Raw genomic sequence first — 19,366 nt, forward strand, 5'->3', positions numbered from 1 at the left:
TCCCATCTTTTACAAAAGGAGTCCCAATGCCCCTTAAACCTATACCCTTTCACTCTGCACCAAGATTTGTTATCTTAATCGACTTAAAAACAGGACACAAATATGAAACTAAATGTAACAACAAAATTACACGAGTAAACATTTTACAACAAATCAATAATTGAACATTCATTATTTTTTCAACAGTAATTATGTGAAGTGTAAACATCATACAGTGGATGCTGGAAAGAGGAATGACCAGCATATACAATACTTGGGACAGTCTGATTTAGTGTAAGCTGAGTTTTGTGTTTATCCTTACAACACTGACTTGCTTCCACCATTTACCCCATTAAAATCTTAAATCCATTAATGGCATAAAAGTCACTCATCTCACCTTGCTCTTTAATGTCTTTAACTATTTGATGTGCAAGTGATCCATTGTAAAAGACATCAGCTCCCTCTTCAGCCATTTGTCTATATGTTTTTGCTAATTTGGGGAATCAGATTATTTCAATTTCTTTTCAAGATTTTCCCCTCCGAGTTGCAAAATACTTCACTGAAAATGAACTGAAAAGCCCCGTTAATTTCTATTTTACAGTTCTGTGAAATGCAGAATAGGCTTCACTGGAGAATTTTCTTTTTAATATAAAAAATCCATGTTTTTTTTTATATTAAATATTATTTAAACAAAAGTGATGTTTAGAATTTCTTTAGAATTTAGAATTTGTTTAGAAAAAGGGCCTGAGAATAAAATAATTTTAATCATATACGTCATATCAGTTATCCTTATTTTATAAAGCACTTTTTACAGCAGGCATTATCAGACGTCAGTAGATTTTGAATGGCAGAACTATGTGATTTTATTGTTTTCATGAAGATTTGCAAGTTTGTTTGCTTAAGTAGTTTTAATAATCTTGTGTGTTTTAATGTGCCTTTTAAAGCTCAATGCTGCTAATTTTCCAAGAAGTCTTTACTAAGTGTTGCTCCTAAGTTTAGATTCCTTCTTGAGCATGCGTTCATTTTTTAAAACTTTGGCACAGTGATATAATGTGTCCTGTTGCTGTCAGTCAATATGAATGTCAAAAAGTGTTGTTGGCATGAACAACAGAGAGTCACCCATGTAAAATAATGCAGAAAATGGCAGCAACCACAGAAAGCAAAATGGCTTTGTGATGACATCACTAAAACAGCAATAAAAATAACAAAAATTGGAGAAAAAAAAATATATTGCACAATAATTTTAATTTATTCTGGACTGTAATTATCAACTAAGAGTAGTAAAATGAATGAAAAAATCAAATATGGCAGGTTTTTTTTTTTCCCCCCCAAAGCGTGCAAAAAGAAATTGTGATTAGAATGTTATTACTGGTACATTTTAAAAAGATCAAGAGAATGTTATCAGGACCACAAATTGTTACTTATCTTATTTAAAATTAGTTTCTCTTGATAAAATCAGAGTTTGTCTTTAATGTTTTGAAAGACTCTTCTGTTTATATTGCAACTGCTGTCCTCATACTTAACCTCTCACAAAATAAAATGCTCCAGCAGCTTTATTTGAACCTTTGCTACAGTATTAAAGAGAGAAAAATAATACAAGAATTATAGCTATTGCTATGAAGTATGAATTATACAGAAATACTTTTCTCTTGAGAAAAACATAATAGTAAAGGAAGAAAGTAAATGTTGTTTTAGAATTCCACTGCTTGCTTTCTTCTTTGAGTATTTAGTTTCTGTTGTAAACAAGATATTTATAGAGATTATTAAACAAAGGTCTTGTTTTCTCGATCATATTAAGGAAGCCATTCAGACTTTATTTTGTATACAGTATTATATCAATATTAATGTCTGACACAACCTCAAACCACTTTATACAGTATAAGAAAAGTTTTTCTAGTCACTGACCAAGCCAAAAAATGTGATTTTTAACCTGGAAAAATGTACTTTTAAAATCATATATAACAAGTACATCCACATAAAGTATCCTGTTTTAAGTGGAAACAAGTCGTAGGGTAGCAGATATTTTTTAGATACAATACAATTTACAATAGCAATTTTCTTTTGTATATCCATCATAAAAACAAATGAAATTCTTATCATATAAACATTTATTTTCTGATCCTAGTGATAGGAGTGACTTGTGCATATGTGGAAGAAATGAAACTCCATTCTCAAGAAAGATTAATAACTTTATTAAACAAACTTGCATGCATGGAAAGACAGACCTCAAAGCAATCTGGTCTGCCACCGGCATTTGAATACTTCACAGTTAAAGAACAACTGAAAAGGACTTTTTAATAATGTCTTTTAATTGAACCAGGTTCTTTCTTTATATTATGATTAAAATGCATGGCATACCACTTTATTTATAGCATAAAGGATTTAAGCATTGTGAATATCTCTACTTGAGACAGTAAAAATGTTACGTTGTTAATTGTCTAAAAGTCACCCAGGTCTAGGTGTTCACCCATGAAAGATGTCATCTCCAGCTGTAGAAATTCATTTCTGACTGCTGACATTTCCAAAGGTTATATTTAAAAGCACGTATATTTAATATTTAACTTGTCATCAAAGCTAAATAACAATTTAAGAGCAAAGGATTTAGAGAAGGGGCCCTGAATTGCCTCGAAAGCTTGCATATTGTAATCTTTTTAGTTAGCCAATAAAAGGTGTCATTTTACTTAACTTTTCTCTACATTCATAATGGCTAACACGGTACAACAGCCTAGTACTACAGAGCGAAGGATTCAAATAATCTTAATTGCCTGAAATAATTTTAAAACCAGTTTTAGGTTCACATAGTGTTTTAATGATTAACTTGTGTCTGTGGTTTTTCAGTTTGTATTCTCAGTTAGAACTTTTGCTGTGAAATAAATAAATCCACCTTTTCTGGCCTGTTCTGAGTTTTTTTGAAACATGTTCTCTGTTGCTGCTCGTGGAGCTGTCTCTCTGGCATTGATAATTTCTACTTGTCCTGAGGACGTAAAACATAGGAAAGTACATCATAACAATTTAACACCATCAAAATTAATAGTTTTAATTGTGTTAACTCAGAATATTTAAACATAGTATGACAGTGGTCTTGAAGTTACATAAATTATCCCTTATATTTACAATTTCCCAAGATCCATATAAGCCTGCATTTTAAAGCTCAGTTAAAGCCAAGCTGAATACCGGTTTCATTTTTTAAGTTATGGCCCATGACTGTCTCCCCCTGCCTAATCCTGTCCAGTTTACTCTGAAGTCTTTAATCTTCAGTTATGTAGACAGTCATCGTGTTTTGTAATGCAGAGTACTCTCTAGTGCTCTGTGGTATTTTGACAAGAGTGGATTTGCAGTAAAAGAGTTGGACTGCAGAGCATACAGTTGAGGTTTAGTCCTACCCACTGAACTACCATTTGTCTCCTAGGAAAATCACTAATCACTGTGGTGTTAACTGTATAAATAACTACTTTGTTAAAAGAATTGAGCTGTACTATAAATGCTGGGGTTTTGATTGATTTCATTTTTGAAAACTTTGCATAAAAAGAATGGTTTGATTTGATGTATTCCAACACTACAGACATGTTTTTTGAAAGCAATAGTGTTGCACATAAATATTTAAGATGACATTTTAGAATGCTGCAAATGAGATCAGGAACAATGATTTCTTCTTTTTTCATGTTTGCAGTTCTGTTTTAATTACGCTTTTTCTTTCAGGGCTTACCAGTTGAAGCATTATAAATGTTAAGAAACAACCCTCCTGAAATTCCAGCACTGTGAGCATTCATGAGTCCAGTGCATAGTAATGCTGCAATGCAGGCATCCACTGCTGAACCCTTTTGCTTAAGGATATCCCTAAAAAGGGCAGAATACAGAGTAAAACGGTAGTTTAGTCTTCGCTCTTGTGGGAAGTTTTGCGTTCACTTTGCTGATTTCAAGCTGGCTATAATATAAACCAGTTCCACTATTCCGCTACATGTTGGAAACAAAGCTAAAAGATCAGATTTTATCGTCCAATTTCAGAGCAATTCCCTGAATCTGCTGCAACTATTCCCTTGAAAGTGGAGCTACAGGTGGAACAGAGGGTTTTGCTGGAGGGGTATTTGCTGTGAACGATTCCAAAGTAAAGGCCCAGAAAGAGAATGACCAACAGCAGGGCCACTATGATAGCAATCTTATATTTGTTTATCTTGATCCTGGAGATTTAAAGAAAAGGGTTGGTGAGGATGCATAAGTAAGAAGGTATGAGTAAGATGACATTGTCATTTAATAACAGACATTTCGCCCAGTGACAGCCTCTTAACTTCATGATTGGTATAGTTTAGAGAAAGCTGAGTCATACTGCCTCAAAGGGAATGCATTTAAGGTTTTTGCTTACTGCCTCCTCTTTTACCACTAAATTGTTTCCCGGTGCTATATGAATTGACATGTTTAAATACATTTAATATACTTATGTTTAATTTTCTCAAATGGTAATTAATTTCATAAAGTTGAAAAAGATGAAAGTGTGTGCCATTAGTAAATAAAAATACTAAACAACAATACATAATAAGAAAGTTTGCATTTATCATGATGTTTAATTAATTGGACATCTTTAGGGGTTCTGAACTACTGTATATTTTAACCTCCGTTTTGGAATTCATTTGTACTTATTGTTTGCATTCTTTTATGTTGCCATGTTAATGACATCATTTGAATGGGGTGGTGGCATAATGTTGTGGAGGCACTGTTGTGTTATGACAACATTATTATTTCAAAATAATCAGTTCTGTTAATCGTTAACTTTTCTTGCATATTTGTTGGGAGATTGAGAAAAACTGGGGTATTCGTAGGAAAGTGCAAACTTCACACAGGAAGTGCCCAGGCCCTCTATCCTAACTCACTACTCTTGTGCTGTGAGCCTGCTGGGTTAACCCCTGTACCATTATGCTGCCCTTTTATTATGTACATGTTTTATGATATATTTTAAAGATAAAATACACATGACAAGATCCTGTACTCTTATTTTGTTATAAGGCAAGGTTCCCTGGGCATGATTTTAGTTTGGTGTTTGATACACTGTGTTAATCCCCAAGGGGAAATTGTCTTTTTTGCATAACCTTTGGAGATCAGAGCACAGGGTCAGCCATTCTATAGAGCCCCTGGAGCAGTTTTCAGGTTAAGGGCTTTGCTCAAGGGCCCAACAGAGTAGGATCACATCTGGCAGTAAATGAGATTTGAACTGGCAACCTTCCAGATGCCAGCACAGATCCTTAGCCCCGGAGCTAATCATCTGACAAGTATAGTGCTTATATTTTTAAAGCATATGTACTGTTTCGAAAGGTAGTTAACAAAAAATTCTGGAGATTGAGGTCACACTCAATATTGTACCATTCTATAAGGTGTATTTTTATAATAAATCATTTGCCTAAATATTTCACAGGGGAGGACTCCCTCTTGCCTAGCTCAGTCAAAAAATATATCAGCTAACATTAATGTGTTTTTTTTCGTAACAAATGAGACATTGTTCTGGATTTTTTCAGTCAAAATTAACTACTGTGTGTTTAGTAGTTGCGAAATACTGCATGACCTCCAGTTTAATTGTGCAAATTGTACCAAAAACCTAAAAAGTCAATCAATAGAAAAGGGATCATTATGTAATACAATAATTATTAATAATATTCTGTCTGTAGCAATTATGCAATATATAATATTTGGTTTTGTAATATGCAGATTCTAAAAATAATAATCTTTTTTAAAGATTTTCTTTTTTTTTTAACTCACCTTCCATATCTCAATGGGAAAAGAATGGCCAAGTTATTTAAAACTGGAGAAAATTTAAATTGACTTTAAAAAGTAAAATTTAGAAATTCTTTAGAACCTAAAAGTTCTTGGTGTGCTTTTGGATATTTCAGTATCTTGGAGTGATTATTTCATGTAACATCTTTTTATTTCCCTGCACTCTGGATGTGGTGAGAGTTTTATCTGATCTGAATAAGATATTGTGTTTATCTTATGGATTTGCAATTTACTTATTGTACGAAAATCATTAAAATCAATAAAATAAAGAGAGAAAATGTGAGATTGGCCCTGTGCTAGGCTAGCGTCCAGTTTAGGGTTGCTTACACAGCCCAGAGTGATCCTGACTTAGCTTAAACTGATTTGAGAATGTTGTTATGCATATGGCAATGACAGAAAAAAAATTACACTTTCAAAATCTTTCAAAGAAAGAAGTCCACAATGAAGTCTGTGCAAACCGCCAAGGTGTACACATTCCATCACCATCAGCCATGAGGTCAAAACATTAGTATAGTTACCACCAGTCTAGCACAGACATAGCTGACAGGATATTCAATGTGTTAAAGCTTTCATTATCTTCATTCAGAGCAACGTTCAATGGAATTTGAAGCTTGATGGGGTCTGTTATTACCTAACAGGTCAAACTGTTCTCTGTTTTATACTCTTGTGACCAGGGAGTCTGTTGAAGGCAACAAAAAGTTTCCTTGATGGAATAAAAGCTTCTTTTTTAACTCCGGCTTCTTTCTTTTCCTCTAGGTTTTCACCATAGCTTTACGTAATAGCTACTTTGCTGTTTACTAGAGGGAGAAATTGGACATTAATTGAAGAAAAAAAAAAAAAAGTATGGCTGCCATTAAAATATACATAAGTTATTACAAATTTAGTATTGTATAATGCACTTGTTAGACCACAACCTGGAGATGTCATCAGCCTGCTCCAGATATTTTTGCAGTTTAATTAGGCCACCATTCTTATGTAACTGCAAAACCCTTTTTAATTCAGAACCAGGAAAGGTATATAAAAGGTAGGCTCTAAAGGTACTGGACTGGAAACTGAAGCAAAGGTGGAAATACAAGTGAGTTCAGGTGTAGACGAAAAAAATGTGGTTTAGGAAAAAAAAGCAGGTAAAATGTCTGAGGAAAAAAATTATATCAAGATAATTGAAACCAAAAGTTATAAACATGACCAAAGAGAGAACAAAAATAAAAAGGCCAGATTGTCAGTTCACTTAACACTTTCAATAGCAAGGATATTTTTTTAATCCACCATTACTTATGAACACTTTAAAATCACTTCACTTTTTTCGGTCATTGGTACAAGAAAACTCTCACATATTATACACAATTTGACACATTGTAATGTCTAGTTATGCAAGATGTTGAGCTTTTTGGGGCTCTCCCTTTATTTTTGGCCATCTAGATCAAAAAAATAATTTGTGGGCAATTTCTGGGCCATAATTTTGTACATGAAAGTATACCCTTATGATAAAGAGTAAACCAAAAATGGGATATAAGAATTCTAAGTTTGCCATTTTCACAAAACTTTGGAACAAATGTGGAGTGGTAATAATAATTGGCATGTTTATGGTTGTTTTATGATATTTCAAGGTTGCTGATCATGAATATAATAATAATTGTTTGATTCTTTGCAGGTGGTTCAAATGCTCACTCAGATTAAAAAATGACAAATTTGAAACCTAAGCATGTGGGACTTCATTTTAGTCTACTTCAAGGTCAGTGATTCTGAATATGATGTACAGATCTAGTCCTCTGTGGAACTTTATTAGAGAATGAAAAATGACAAATTTCTATTACAATTGAGAATATTTAGCCTTTTAAACATTTAAATTGAAGCACCCATTTTAATGTTTCAATTGTCTGACACAACCGTTCTTGTTTATTATGTACTTCTACCTCAAAGTAAATTATTACATTTCTTATGAACTTTCTGAATTTGGGCAGCTTACGCTAATTCAGACATTAGTAGATTTTAAATTGGTTTTATCATTTTTCTCTTCTGTTATTGAATATCTGAAAAACAAGTGAAAATGAAAAAGAACTATAGCTTTTGATTTAATTCAGTACTGAAAGGATCAGGCTAGATGACTCAGCCTCTTTTGGGATCTCTTAAACTTGCTCATTTAAAGTGCATATTTGACATTTTGAAAGAGCTATGTTTTCAAATGGAAAAAAAAATACTTTAAGGGCTTTTGAGTGAGGAAAAACTGATTTCTTCTCTGAGTACTTAAGGGAACAATCAAAATGAGCTAGAGACACAAAGTCCAGTTGTCTGCTGCTTAAAGCAAGAATAAAGTATACATTTTTATGCATTTACAGTACAGAACTGGATCTTGAAAATATGCCATAGGTCTGAACTGGTTTAATCCTGGAAGTCTGTGGAGACCGTCGATGTTCATTCAGCCAATCTAATAGAGAGAAGCTATTGTGCACTGCCATACAGTACACCCCTCACTCAAAGTAGCTTTTTTTTGTTTTGATTTTGTTGTCTTTCTTCCAATAAAAAAGCAGTATGTCACTAATGGGTTTATTTATTTTATTTATCAGGTTGCTGAGGTAAGATTGCAAACACGGATACAGCCAAGAGTCAGTGAATTGGGTTAATATTCTCATAGTCAAGGAAGTTAAGTATTGATACCAGAAGTCTTAAGCAAAATAATTCACTTTCCTGCTTTTAGACTGCGCGAGCCTATCCTTTACATAAAAAAGTACAGATGGTTAATTCCTAAAAACCTTCACTCTAAACAAAATCACATCTGATGTTATCAATGGGGGACTGGACAAATGTGCTACCGCCTTTAACAAAATGGACATCAGCATGAAGGCTGCCATATGCAAATCTGTGACGTTTAACATGTCTCCACCACATTTTGCACAGATTTCTTATTTATGGAGGAACAATATAGTGCAAGGTTCCTCAATTATAATCTTGGGGAACTGCAATAGCTGCAGATTTTTGTTCCAGACAGTTTTGTCATTAGAAGCCAGACCAAGCATATAATGAAACTTGCCATTTAATAAATAGTGTGTCACCTGCTGTACTTGGACTCCAATCCAATGAAATATCAGTGCATGCTCCCAACCTAGTGTTTCCATTCATCCAAGAAAATAAAAATCACATTGTACACGTTTCCTGAGAACATTGTCCATATCTATTGTAATCCCCAATGGATTTGAACCTCTTAGTCCATCCCTTCTCTCTCTCTCATTGTTTTCAGAACATTGTATTAACACAAATACTTCATGATGTGTGTACTCGGGTTTAAATCGAGGCACATTAGCTGGAGAGCGGCTGGTTCCTTTGTCATTTGAACCTCATTTTTAACTAATGGTTAAAAAAGCAGGCAACGATTGAAACCTTAATGCAATTACTTGAAACAAAAATAGGCAATTAAGGGTTTTGTAACATAACAAACAAGTTCACTAAAACAAAGCCCCAAAAAATGTACAGTAATTGTGTGGTAGTAAATAAACAGGTTCTAATTATGAAATTGGTTAAAGCAAAAACCATTGGCCACTGTGGCCCTCCAGGATGTATTGCCGGCTTGTGCACTAGACTGCCCTCTTTGGGAGTGTCTGTAAAGTCAGTGAATTTTTTTTTTTTTACTTGACCCTCTGTTAACGACTTTGTCGATTTTGTGATGGCACACTTGAAAGAATAACGTGTTTGCATCAAGTTCTGTTTCCTTTTGGGGAAAACAGCGGCAGTAGTTTTGATAATGCTTCGAGAGGCTTTCAAAGAAGAACCTTTGAGCCAAGCAAGGGTTCTTACCTTAAAGTGCTCAAGTGATTGCGTGATGCAGTGCGGAGAAAACGGCCCGAATTACGGCGATCAGACGAGTGGCTTCTGCATCACGACAGATTCTCACGAAAAACGAGATGACAACGCTGTCCCCAACACCCCCTAATCCCCGGACCGCGTACCCAGCGATTTTTATTTTTATTTTCTTATTATTTCCAAGAATGAAAAGGGACTTTAAAGGAAAGCGTTTTTAGGATGTAAAGGAGGTCGAGAAGCAAACGACGGAGGCACTGAAGGCTGTCACTTTGAAAGTTTCAGAATAGTTTTGAACTAAGGGGGCGAAAAAAGTTTGGACAAGTGTATTGGGTCTCCGGGGAGTATTTTGAGGGTGATTACATTTTGGAAATGTTAAAAGATATGTACGATTTAAAAAAAAAAATAAAAAGTTCTCTAAAGCCCTCAATGCTTTATACAGCTGTCAACCATAACTGGTCATTCAGACTAGCAGGCGGCTTGCCAGGAAAAAAATATTAGGAGGTGAGGATGCCAATCGCAAATGTTGCGCACTCATTGCAAAAGTAGTTTTGGTCGTACGTGGTAAAAAGTCAAATCAGACCACACATCCACCAAAGGCTATTGAGAATTATCCGTTCTTCAGGCAAACATCCGACCGCTCCAAGTTAGTATATTAAGCTAATAAATAAACGTGATGTTTACAGAAGAATAGAACCCAATGCATAGAACAGCACACTAACATCCAATGTGGACCTTGGAAAACAAACAAAGTGCACAAGGGTGGTCCAAAAAGCAACAGTAAACGTTTAGGCGCCTAAATGCACTGAGTTTGTCAATGAACGTAATAGACTGAATGCAATGAAGTGCTTATGAAATATAACATTTTCATTTTCAAAATGTGTAATGATTTGATGTAGAAAATATTTTTTTTTGCCCAGATTACTTTCTGATAACGATGATGAGACCGAGCACAATAAGAACAAGCATGTCTGCTGGCATGAATTAACACACACGCGCTACACAAGTGTCCCCATGTAGGACTTGGACAATCTGGTCACCCCAGCCTGCTCATGTATTTTCTTGGCCTCTAACGAGACAGTTACGGAGACATGCAGTAAGAAGCTTTGCCACATACCTTTTTAATCACTGTGTGCTGGACCATCTTCTCGCAAACCTCAAATATTCCTGAACTGAACCTTTAAGGCTCAACGACTGAGAGACAGCAGTAGGACATTCAGGCACCGTTCCTAGCGGTTAAAACGAGCTGCCTATAAACTGCCAAGTGGAAGAGCACAGCCCGACGCGCTCTTTACCGCCCGATTTTTCTCCCGCCCGATTTCTCGGCGATACCCGGATGTCAGTTGTCCGCCCCGGGTAATACCGCAAATAACAGGCGTCCGCAGTAAGTGAATCAGAACTGAGAACTGGCACAAGGAGATGAGTCCCGTTACCCATTTGAAACGCAAAGAAAAAAGATAAAGGCGAGCTTACAGTCAGCGCCCTGTTGAGCTCAAAGAACGCGTTTGATGACGGCCTTTACTCATCTTTGAGCAGACAGGTAAGTTTTTCAACCCAATATCTTTTACTTCTTGTTTAATCCTTTAATCCTTCGTGTCATGTAATTGCAATAGCTTTAATAATTCCACTTTAATCAACATATTCATATTTAAATGCAAGTAGATCACACATTTTACAGATGTGCTACTGTCATATGAAAACGCTACGTGTTAGAAAATGGTCGACTCAATCATTAACACGACCGCATATGTCACCCAAATTAAACATTTCAAAGATCAATGCTGTTAATGTTCTCAGTAATATGCTTAGGGTCCCATTTTTTACGTCTGTTTTATTTGTTGCATATATCAGTGCAATCATTGTATGCTCGTGTAAGTAATTTCATCACATTTTAGAGTAATTCATAGCAGCAGGAGCGAGACACACAGCGTGACGTTGTTAATCCAATTCAATGTCGCCGATCACAAGTAAGAAACATAACCCGGATGAAGTTCCAGTCCATCGAAGTGTCCAATTTCCAATAACAAATTTGAATGGTCAGTTAACAGCATTTCTTTGGAATGTGGGGGCAAAAGCAAAATAGAGAGAGAAAACCCCACGTAAAGAATAGGAATACGTACAGACTTCACACAGACCGTCATTGGGCACAAGGTTTAAACCCAGGACGACGGGTCGTTGCATTCTTCTCGTTAACAACAAACTGCTATTGTAGCGTTATAACGACTGATTCATCCATTCATTGTATAAATCTGTTAAATCCTTAAAAGCGTCACAGGGAAGATACTGTATTGTAACAGCATCCGACGCAACAAAATACAAAAAAAAAAAACAGGAAAACTGCTCTTATGAATGATGTGAATATTCTTTAAATTAGAGGGGTATTTCAAATGTTAAAAAATGACTTAGTTCTGCAAATGAAAAAGAAAACTGCAAGAAACTATAGGAAACACTGCGGTTTTGTCTCGTTTTCAACATATAAAACTTTTCGGTTTCACTAAACTTTGCGCGCTTTGGCAAGGCAATTGCAGAAACGATCCTGTAACTGGCACTCACTTTTTACATTCACAAGAAAAGTGCACCCACTATCAAATAAACCTTAGTCTCGTTGACATGACTGGTGTTACATATCCACATCCGTATTTAGAATGTGTGTCCTTGCATATGTGTATAAATGGCACCTCCTCGCTCATTTATCTTTTCGGGTCATCAGTTATCTTGAAAGTTAACTTTAGGATTTAGGATGAAAAACTGAGTACTTTGAGTTGTTGGAAAAATACACGAGAACCTGAGTACCATCTTCAGTACAAGGTTTGTTTGGGACTCGGCCCCAAGGCTGTGAATCTGTACAGCCTCGTGTATCCGTATCCGTTGATTCAATCGTTTTTTGATCAAATCCGGAATCTAATCTAAATCATTCAAATCGGAAACAAAAAGTAAACTGCATCATATAAGTAAACACACAAAGATAGATTTACAGTAAGGGGCAGAGGATTTTCGGCAGTCAATCTGACTGCTGGTCTTGGGGAATTCTTATCTTTGCCCGCTTTAGACCACCAAGGAAATGCCAAGATGAACAGATGGAGTTAGCACAGGCTCACTTCAGAGGTTCATAAAGATTAACATGAACAAATGACCAGTATTGGAAATCTTAATGACTAGATCAATAATAATTTGAATCAATTTGCTGTTACTTCCTTTATCTGACAACACGAGAAGTGAACAGGTTGCACCCCGGGTTCTGAATTCAAACCGATGACTCCTTACCGACGTAAAATATATATTTTTAATGGGGTAGGGATGTCCTGAAGTTGTGTGGATGGCATTAATGTACACCGACAAGAATTGCTGCTTGCATGTCCGCTTAACAGCACATCGCTCCTAAAATTGTGCATTTCTTTTTTGTGCACTATGATGTTTAGTAATTATATATGATACGTTTTCAAATTCTTTATTAATTATACTTTCATAAGTTAGTATTGGGAGGACAATCATAAATAACATTTCCAATTTACCAGTTACAGAAGAGAAGACGCAGTTTAGAATTTTGACTTGTTGCCTTGCAGTGTGAGAAACCATAAAAATCATCATTGTTATACACGTCATAATATCACTATATTTAAGAAGAAAAAAGGATACAGGCGTAAGAGATATGTTTCAGTTAGTATAATTAGTTTGATTTAATCTATTACAATATAGATAGAAGTAATTGTCTGTCTTTAAATAATTTAGCCGATTGTATTGTCAGGGCACTGCAATGGTCGGTTTACTGGTCCCCGTTACCTTTATTGTAAATCCTGAGTTGTCTTGGTATGAGTGAGCGTGGCTGTATTTGTACCCAGTGATAGCCTGTTCACTTCGGTACTTACGTTGTGACAACGGTAATGTTGTTAAGATTGACTCCAGCTCACCGTAAACGTCGTGTCAGAATTAGAAATGATGCATGATTTATGTACGAGGCAAATAAAACCTGAGCTAGAAGTGTGTGTACAGCAAAAAAAGAACTCAACATTTTTTTACACCACATTACTCCTAACCTTTTGAAGTCATGCTTTAGATATAGTCCTATAATAAGCGAATGGACGTGACATTGATACCACTGCACAAAGCTAGACATACATGTGCAGGCGGCATGTGTTTTAAAACAAGGAGACGAACACGTGCGTACAAATAACAGAGCGCTGTGACGACAGGGCGTGGTCAATTAGTAACTCCTCCCATACTATTACGCTGTGCACGCGCACCCAGGAGGAGCGAGCGGTTGAGAAGTCTTCAGCAAACTCGTATGCAGCGCGTGACCGTCGGACTGATTGGTCCACGGCTTGGTGTGCTGGGTATATCTGACACTCAGCTGGAGGAAAGGGGAGGACCTGTCCAGAGTCGGCGGTTTCTGTGTTGTCAAACAGGCGAGTAAAGACAGACACAGATAGACAAGTGAAGAAGCGCAGTCGTGTCCTCTGCTTTCACTGAAGCAGTGGTCCTGTTCGAAGCTGCCGTGCAGATTGCGGGCAGTAGCCACTCTTGCAGTCGTTCTGCGTTTTCTTTTTTTCACCGAGTGGAAGGCGATTGGACGCCGCGATACCCTTTTTGTCAAAGCTGCTACATGATACTAGGCTTCAGTGTCGTCCCAGGTCTCCGATGCTTTTTGAGTTTTTTCTCTCACATTAACACGCTCATTCATATGTTTTGTGTGTATTTTAAAGGATGGGCGCTAGGCTGAGCAGACGGAGTAGCTTGGAAGACGAGACAGAATTTTCCAGGCGGAGGCGGCGGCGACAACAGAGCCCCCGGGGTGCGAGTATGAGAGGCGGTGGTGATTTCTTTTTTACGTCGCTGATCCTGCGTTCCGAAAAGCTTCCGGGAATCCTAAAGAAAAGCAGCCCGACACCCTATATGAGACGAGTGTCATGGATCCGGGAGATCCAGGGGCTTTTAAGAGAGAGCAAGGCAGAGGAGGCGCTCGGCGTCCTCAAACTACTACGAAAGGTGAGGCATAACCACAAGGTTATAACAACTAAAAATGCAGCTTGTACAAATGCAGTTGGTTTATAGCCTAACATTGTCAGTTGTGACATTTAGGATATCTTTTTACAATTACTAATGCACATGAACATGCATTTGCATCAGGAGTACTGTATTGTATTACTGCATTGTACAGCTAATGTGTTCATGTGTATGTACACTATGTGTAACGTGATACAACGGGTGCAAGTGTTTAATGATGGCTTCTGATCCTCGCCCCTGCTGTCACTTGGCGCTTTTTGTGCTTTTACGGTGTAGATCCCGTGATTGTAGCTGTCTGGCCATTGTCTGGCTGTCTTTGTTTTGGTGCGGGAGTCGATGAGGCAGGCGCTCGGTAGAAATTAGGTTACTAGTTCCAGAGAAGGGGTGGGCAGCAACACTGACCTACCTGTTTTGTTAACATGCCACTTAACACAGCCTATTCGTTTTGTATCGTCGCATGCTTCTGTGTATGCAGAAATACATCCATCTCGGAAATGGGTGACGAGGGACTATGTGACGGTATACAAAATATCTGCGTGCGTGCCTGTATTCATGTACACTTGGCGTGGAGATTAACTTTATAGGTACCATGCGCTTCTGTAGTACTGATGGTGGCAGGATGTCATTTTAAAATACAGTGGTGGTATATACCGGAGAGAAATGTCCCTTAACTCTCCCATACTACTCAATAAAGTACTTAATTTCTTTTAGAACAGAGAACATACTTTTCATTTTAGTCTTCTTAAGTCTCACCAATATACATGCAGGCAGCAAGTGTTAGCAATTTTATTGAGTGTCTTGACAGGCATTGGAGCCCAGTCAGGGGCTAGTTAAAGCTTTGCACTTGGTGGTGCTGAGGTAGGCTGCAGGCCCCTGTGACCTTGAATTTGATAAAGCATGTTTGAGAATGTACTTTATTTAATGTTATGATTTTACGCAGTAAGCCATATTCTAATGAACTATACAATACAGAGCTGTATTCATAGAAGTAAGGACTAAACCAGCATTCTTTTTATGCATGTTTTGTAGTTCTTGGGCATATTGTTCATAAAGATTGATTTAGGTGGGGAAGAATCTTGGTTTGATAACTGTTAATAGTATTTTTTTTTTTCTTTCAGATCAATATTATTGTAAGTTACTTTTATTTCTTTGTTTGGAATCAAAATCCATGTGTAAAATGCTTATGTCCTCACCAGGGTTTTTACCTGCCCTTTAGTTGGTGTTGCTGGGTTATGGTCTGTACTGACAGTAACCCTGAACTAGATTACGTGAATGTGAGAATGTATTTTTATTTTACTAATTAGAAACTGTATAGCATGATATTTTAACAAATTTAATTGTATCGATTATGTTTATGCTGAATGCCATTATTCTGTGTGTGTACTATATACATGTCTTGTGGGTTTGAAATTTTAGGAGTAAATTTGAGTTAATAGCCAAATGCTACAACACATTTCTGATGCATCTCTTCATGTATTGACTTAATGCATTTTGTGTATAAATAAGACATTGGTGCACATAAAAATTACCTGACAAATAAGGGAACACTTAATCATTGCAGTCTAACACCAAGTCAATGAAGCTTTGGAGATATCAGTTTGACCAGTTAGGAAGCATAAGTGATTGTGAATGAACTTGACCTGCTTTGGTGCAAATGAAAGTGACAACAGGTGTACTGGAGAGGTAAAAGTAAGATCACTTGTAAAAAGTGAATGGTTTTGCAGATAGTGGCCACAATTGCTCTCTCGCTCTCTCTCTTTATCCTTCTTGACTGATTTATGTCTAGTTTTATGTTCTGCTACTGTCCTTGCCACTACTGTAGCCAATTCAAGTTGCACGGGTAGTCCAGCTCCTCTGGGATGGCACATACATATGTGCTATCGGAAGGTTTGCTGTGCCCCCCAGCGCAGTCTCAAGAGCGTGGAGGAGATCCCAGGAGATGGGCCATTACACAAAGAAAACCAGACAGCACTGTAGAAGGGCATTCTCCCAGCAGCAGGACTAGTATCTGATTATTTGTGTGAGGAGGAGCACTGCCAGAGCACTACAAAATTACCTTTAGCTGGCTACTGACCAAACTGTCAGAAACAGATTCTGTGAGAACTGTGCTTACAGCCATGCAGCTTGATTGGCGTTCACCAGAGAATACCACATTTGGCAGCTTCCTTATTGGCGCCCCTTTCACTTCACCGATGAGAGTAGGTGCACACTGAGCACATGTGATGGATGCAAAAGAGTCTGAAAATGTTGTGGTGAAGGTTATGCAGTTTGCAACATTATTCAGCATGACCGGTTTGGCAGTTGGTCCCTGATGATGTGGGGAGGCTTATCCTTGGAGACCTCCATTTGCTAGGCAACGGTATCCTGACCGTTCTTCGGTACTAGGATGAAATCCTCCGAGCTATGATCAGACCTTACCATGCAGTGGTCCCTGGGTTCCTCCTGGTGAAGGACAATGCCCAGCTTCATGTGACCAGAGCGTATAGATAAGTCCTGCATTTCGAAGGAATTGATTTTATTTACTGGCCTGCATGTCCTCCAGACCTGAATCCAGATGAGGGAACATAAAAATATACATCAATGAATCCAACACCACCAAGTAGTGCCACATACTGTCCAGGGTTTTACTGATGCCCTGATCTAGGTTTGGGAGGAGATCCCCCATGAGACCATCCACCGTCTCATCAGGATCATGCCCAGACATTGTCGCGAGTGCATGCAGACATGTGAGAGACATGCACACTACGGATTTACACTGAGTTGCTGCGATGAAATTCACGCAAGTTGGATTAGACTGTGATTTCCATTTTTGACTTTGATTTTCGGTGTGATGTTGAATTCAGTCCTCATTGGTTTGGAGATTTTTGGTGCCCATTGATCGCTGTTGCAATGTTTTGTTATCAATAAGTTACATAGTATTACTCAGTAACTATTGTACAAATTAATATTTGTTCATAGTGGTCTGATGTGTGATGTAAGTGTTAATTTTTGAGCAATGTGTAAAAGGGCACTTAGTTTTTAAGAAATCTTTTTAATGTCGAGTGTCCCTTTTTTTTTTTGTTTTTTGCCTTTCTTGAATGTGAAAAGGGTGCACTTTAGACATGTAATCTGTTACTTTGCTGTATTCGGATTTATAACTGTAATAATTACAATAGTTCATAGGGTAGTTTTATTCAGTTAAACGATTCAAAAATTGATTAAGATTAAGATGCACATACTAAGGTAATGCAAGATTTCTGTGAAAGCATCTTATATTTTAGTCTTCAGCTGCGTGAAGCTAAAAAGACAAGTTAACAGTTTTCAGAGTCATGTATTTGACGTTCATACAGTAATGTTTATTGCGGTAAAATTTACAGGACATGGTTTTCTTCTACATTCTATAAACAAAAAGAAATTTGCTTTACTTCGTGTTTCTTTTAACATGTTCTTTTCATATCTGCTTAAAGCCTTTCCCTGGCATAGTATTTAAGAGGCAGAAAATAACACTGAGCCAATTTATAATCGCCTGTCGGCTTAACAGGTGGAGAAATCGAGCATAGACGTGAGGAGAATATTTAAATTACTCACAAACTATCTAGGTTTGTGGTGCTTGATCCCAGGACGCTGGTTCCCTGAGCCTTAACTGTTACACTGCCAGGTTCATATTTAGGCACTTATTAAGTTCTGAGTGTGTTTAGTAGGTTTATTGTGGATTCTGTAACTGATTTAGTTGCTGACCTTTTAATCTCCTCCTACTTATGATACTGAACCATTCAATCTGTGCACTAGACATAGAACTAAGTTAAGAAAAACTGCATGTTGTGGGCCATGTCTGTCTTTTTGTATTTGGTATCTCTGGATGAAATAAGCCATAGATTCTCAAGTTTGAATCCTAGAACAGGCTGTGTTATTGTGAAGTTTGCATGTTGTTCTTGTGACTCTACCTTAATATAAAAATATGCAGCAACAACAAGCAGCATTACCAAAATGAGTAAGTTTCAAAATAAAGCAGGTAAATTGTGAATGTGTAAATCCATAATGGGAAGAAACCTCTGAATGGTGTTAGTGTTTAATGAAAACAAAAGACTAAAGTGTAGTATGAATAATATGAAAACCACAGTATAATCAAAATGGGAGAAAAAACACACAAATGATTGTAGTTAAATTAGACAAAACAGATACAAACTGAATGATAACAATCCTTATCTTCAAGTGCATATTTAAGAAGAAAAGCCTAAATGTATCAGTTTCAAAAATGGAGCATAATAGAGTAATACAGTCAAAGAAACTAAATCTAAAAATAACATTCAAGCAGTAGCATTTAAATGCTTTGCTGAGAATTAAAAAAAAAAAAAAAAACACCAATGTTGATGTGAAACAGGAATAAATGTACACCAGTAAATTACGAATCCTATAAGCATTCCAAAAATGAATATGGAGCGAGTATAAAAAATAGTTAAGAAGTGCATTTACTTGACATGGCAAACATGTTTTGAGAATAAAAGTGTTCATCAGTCTAACAATTCATGCGTATATTAAAGAAGGCAGAAAACAAACGCCATTTATTGTAAAATGTAAGGTGAAAACATGATGCATGTGTTGATAATTACACAGATACTTAACTTACAAACAGCAAAAGATGGAGGAGGCCTTCTGTTAAGGAAGTATTTCCACACAAGAAAAATGCAAAAGAATTGTGACGATTTTGATAATAGTTTATTCAAAAAAGGGCATGAATGCCGTGATGTTGTCTTAATTGGCATGATAGATAAATATGGCTTGGCTGTAACTAAAAACCTAAAAGCAAAGCGAGGAAATGATGAGAAAAATTGTGGAGACCACAAAACAGAAAAAT

General features: G+C 36.8%; 2 protein-coding genes across 5 annotated transcripts in view; one reads left to right on the forward strand and one right to left on the reverse strand.

Annotated features, from left to right (window-relative positions):
- The window catches only part of ggt1a (gamma-glutamyltransferase 1a), a 90,579-nt gene extending 86,881 nt beyond the window's left edge, over window positions 1-3,698 (reverse strand). Inside the window, exon 1 of the mRNA XM_039771884.1 lies at window positions 3,686-3,698. The gene's annotated coding sequence lies outside the window, so the exon portion shown is untranslated. The remainder of the gene's footprint in view (window positions 1-3,685) is intronic.
- lrrc75bb (leucine rich repeat containing 75Bb) overlaps window positions 1-19,366 on the forward strand; it is a 57,792-nt gene that overhangs the window by 10,247 nt on the left and 28,179 nt on the right. Inside the window, exons 2-3 of one of the 4 annotated variants that reach the window (XM_039771887.1) lie at window positions 7,391-7,471; window positions 14,232-14,514. In XM_039771887.1, the coding sequence (XP_039627821.1) occupies window positions 14,233-14,514 (282 nt within the window). In that variant the 5' untranslated portion in view covers window positions 7,391-7,471; window position 14,232. The other 3 variants (XM_039771886.1, XM_039771888.1, XM_039771885.1) reach the window with 3 other exon arrangements.

This window comes from Polypterus senegalus, chromosome 12, assembly GCF_016835505.1.
Source record: "Polypterus senegalus isolate Bchr_013 chromosome 12, ASM1683550v1, whole genome shotgun sequence".
In the NCBI taxonomy this organism is placed as follows: domain Eukaryota; kingdom Metazoa; phylum Chordata; class Cladistia; order Polypteriformes; family Polypteridae; genus Polypterus; species Polypterus senegalus.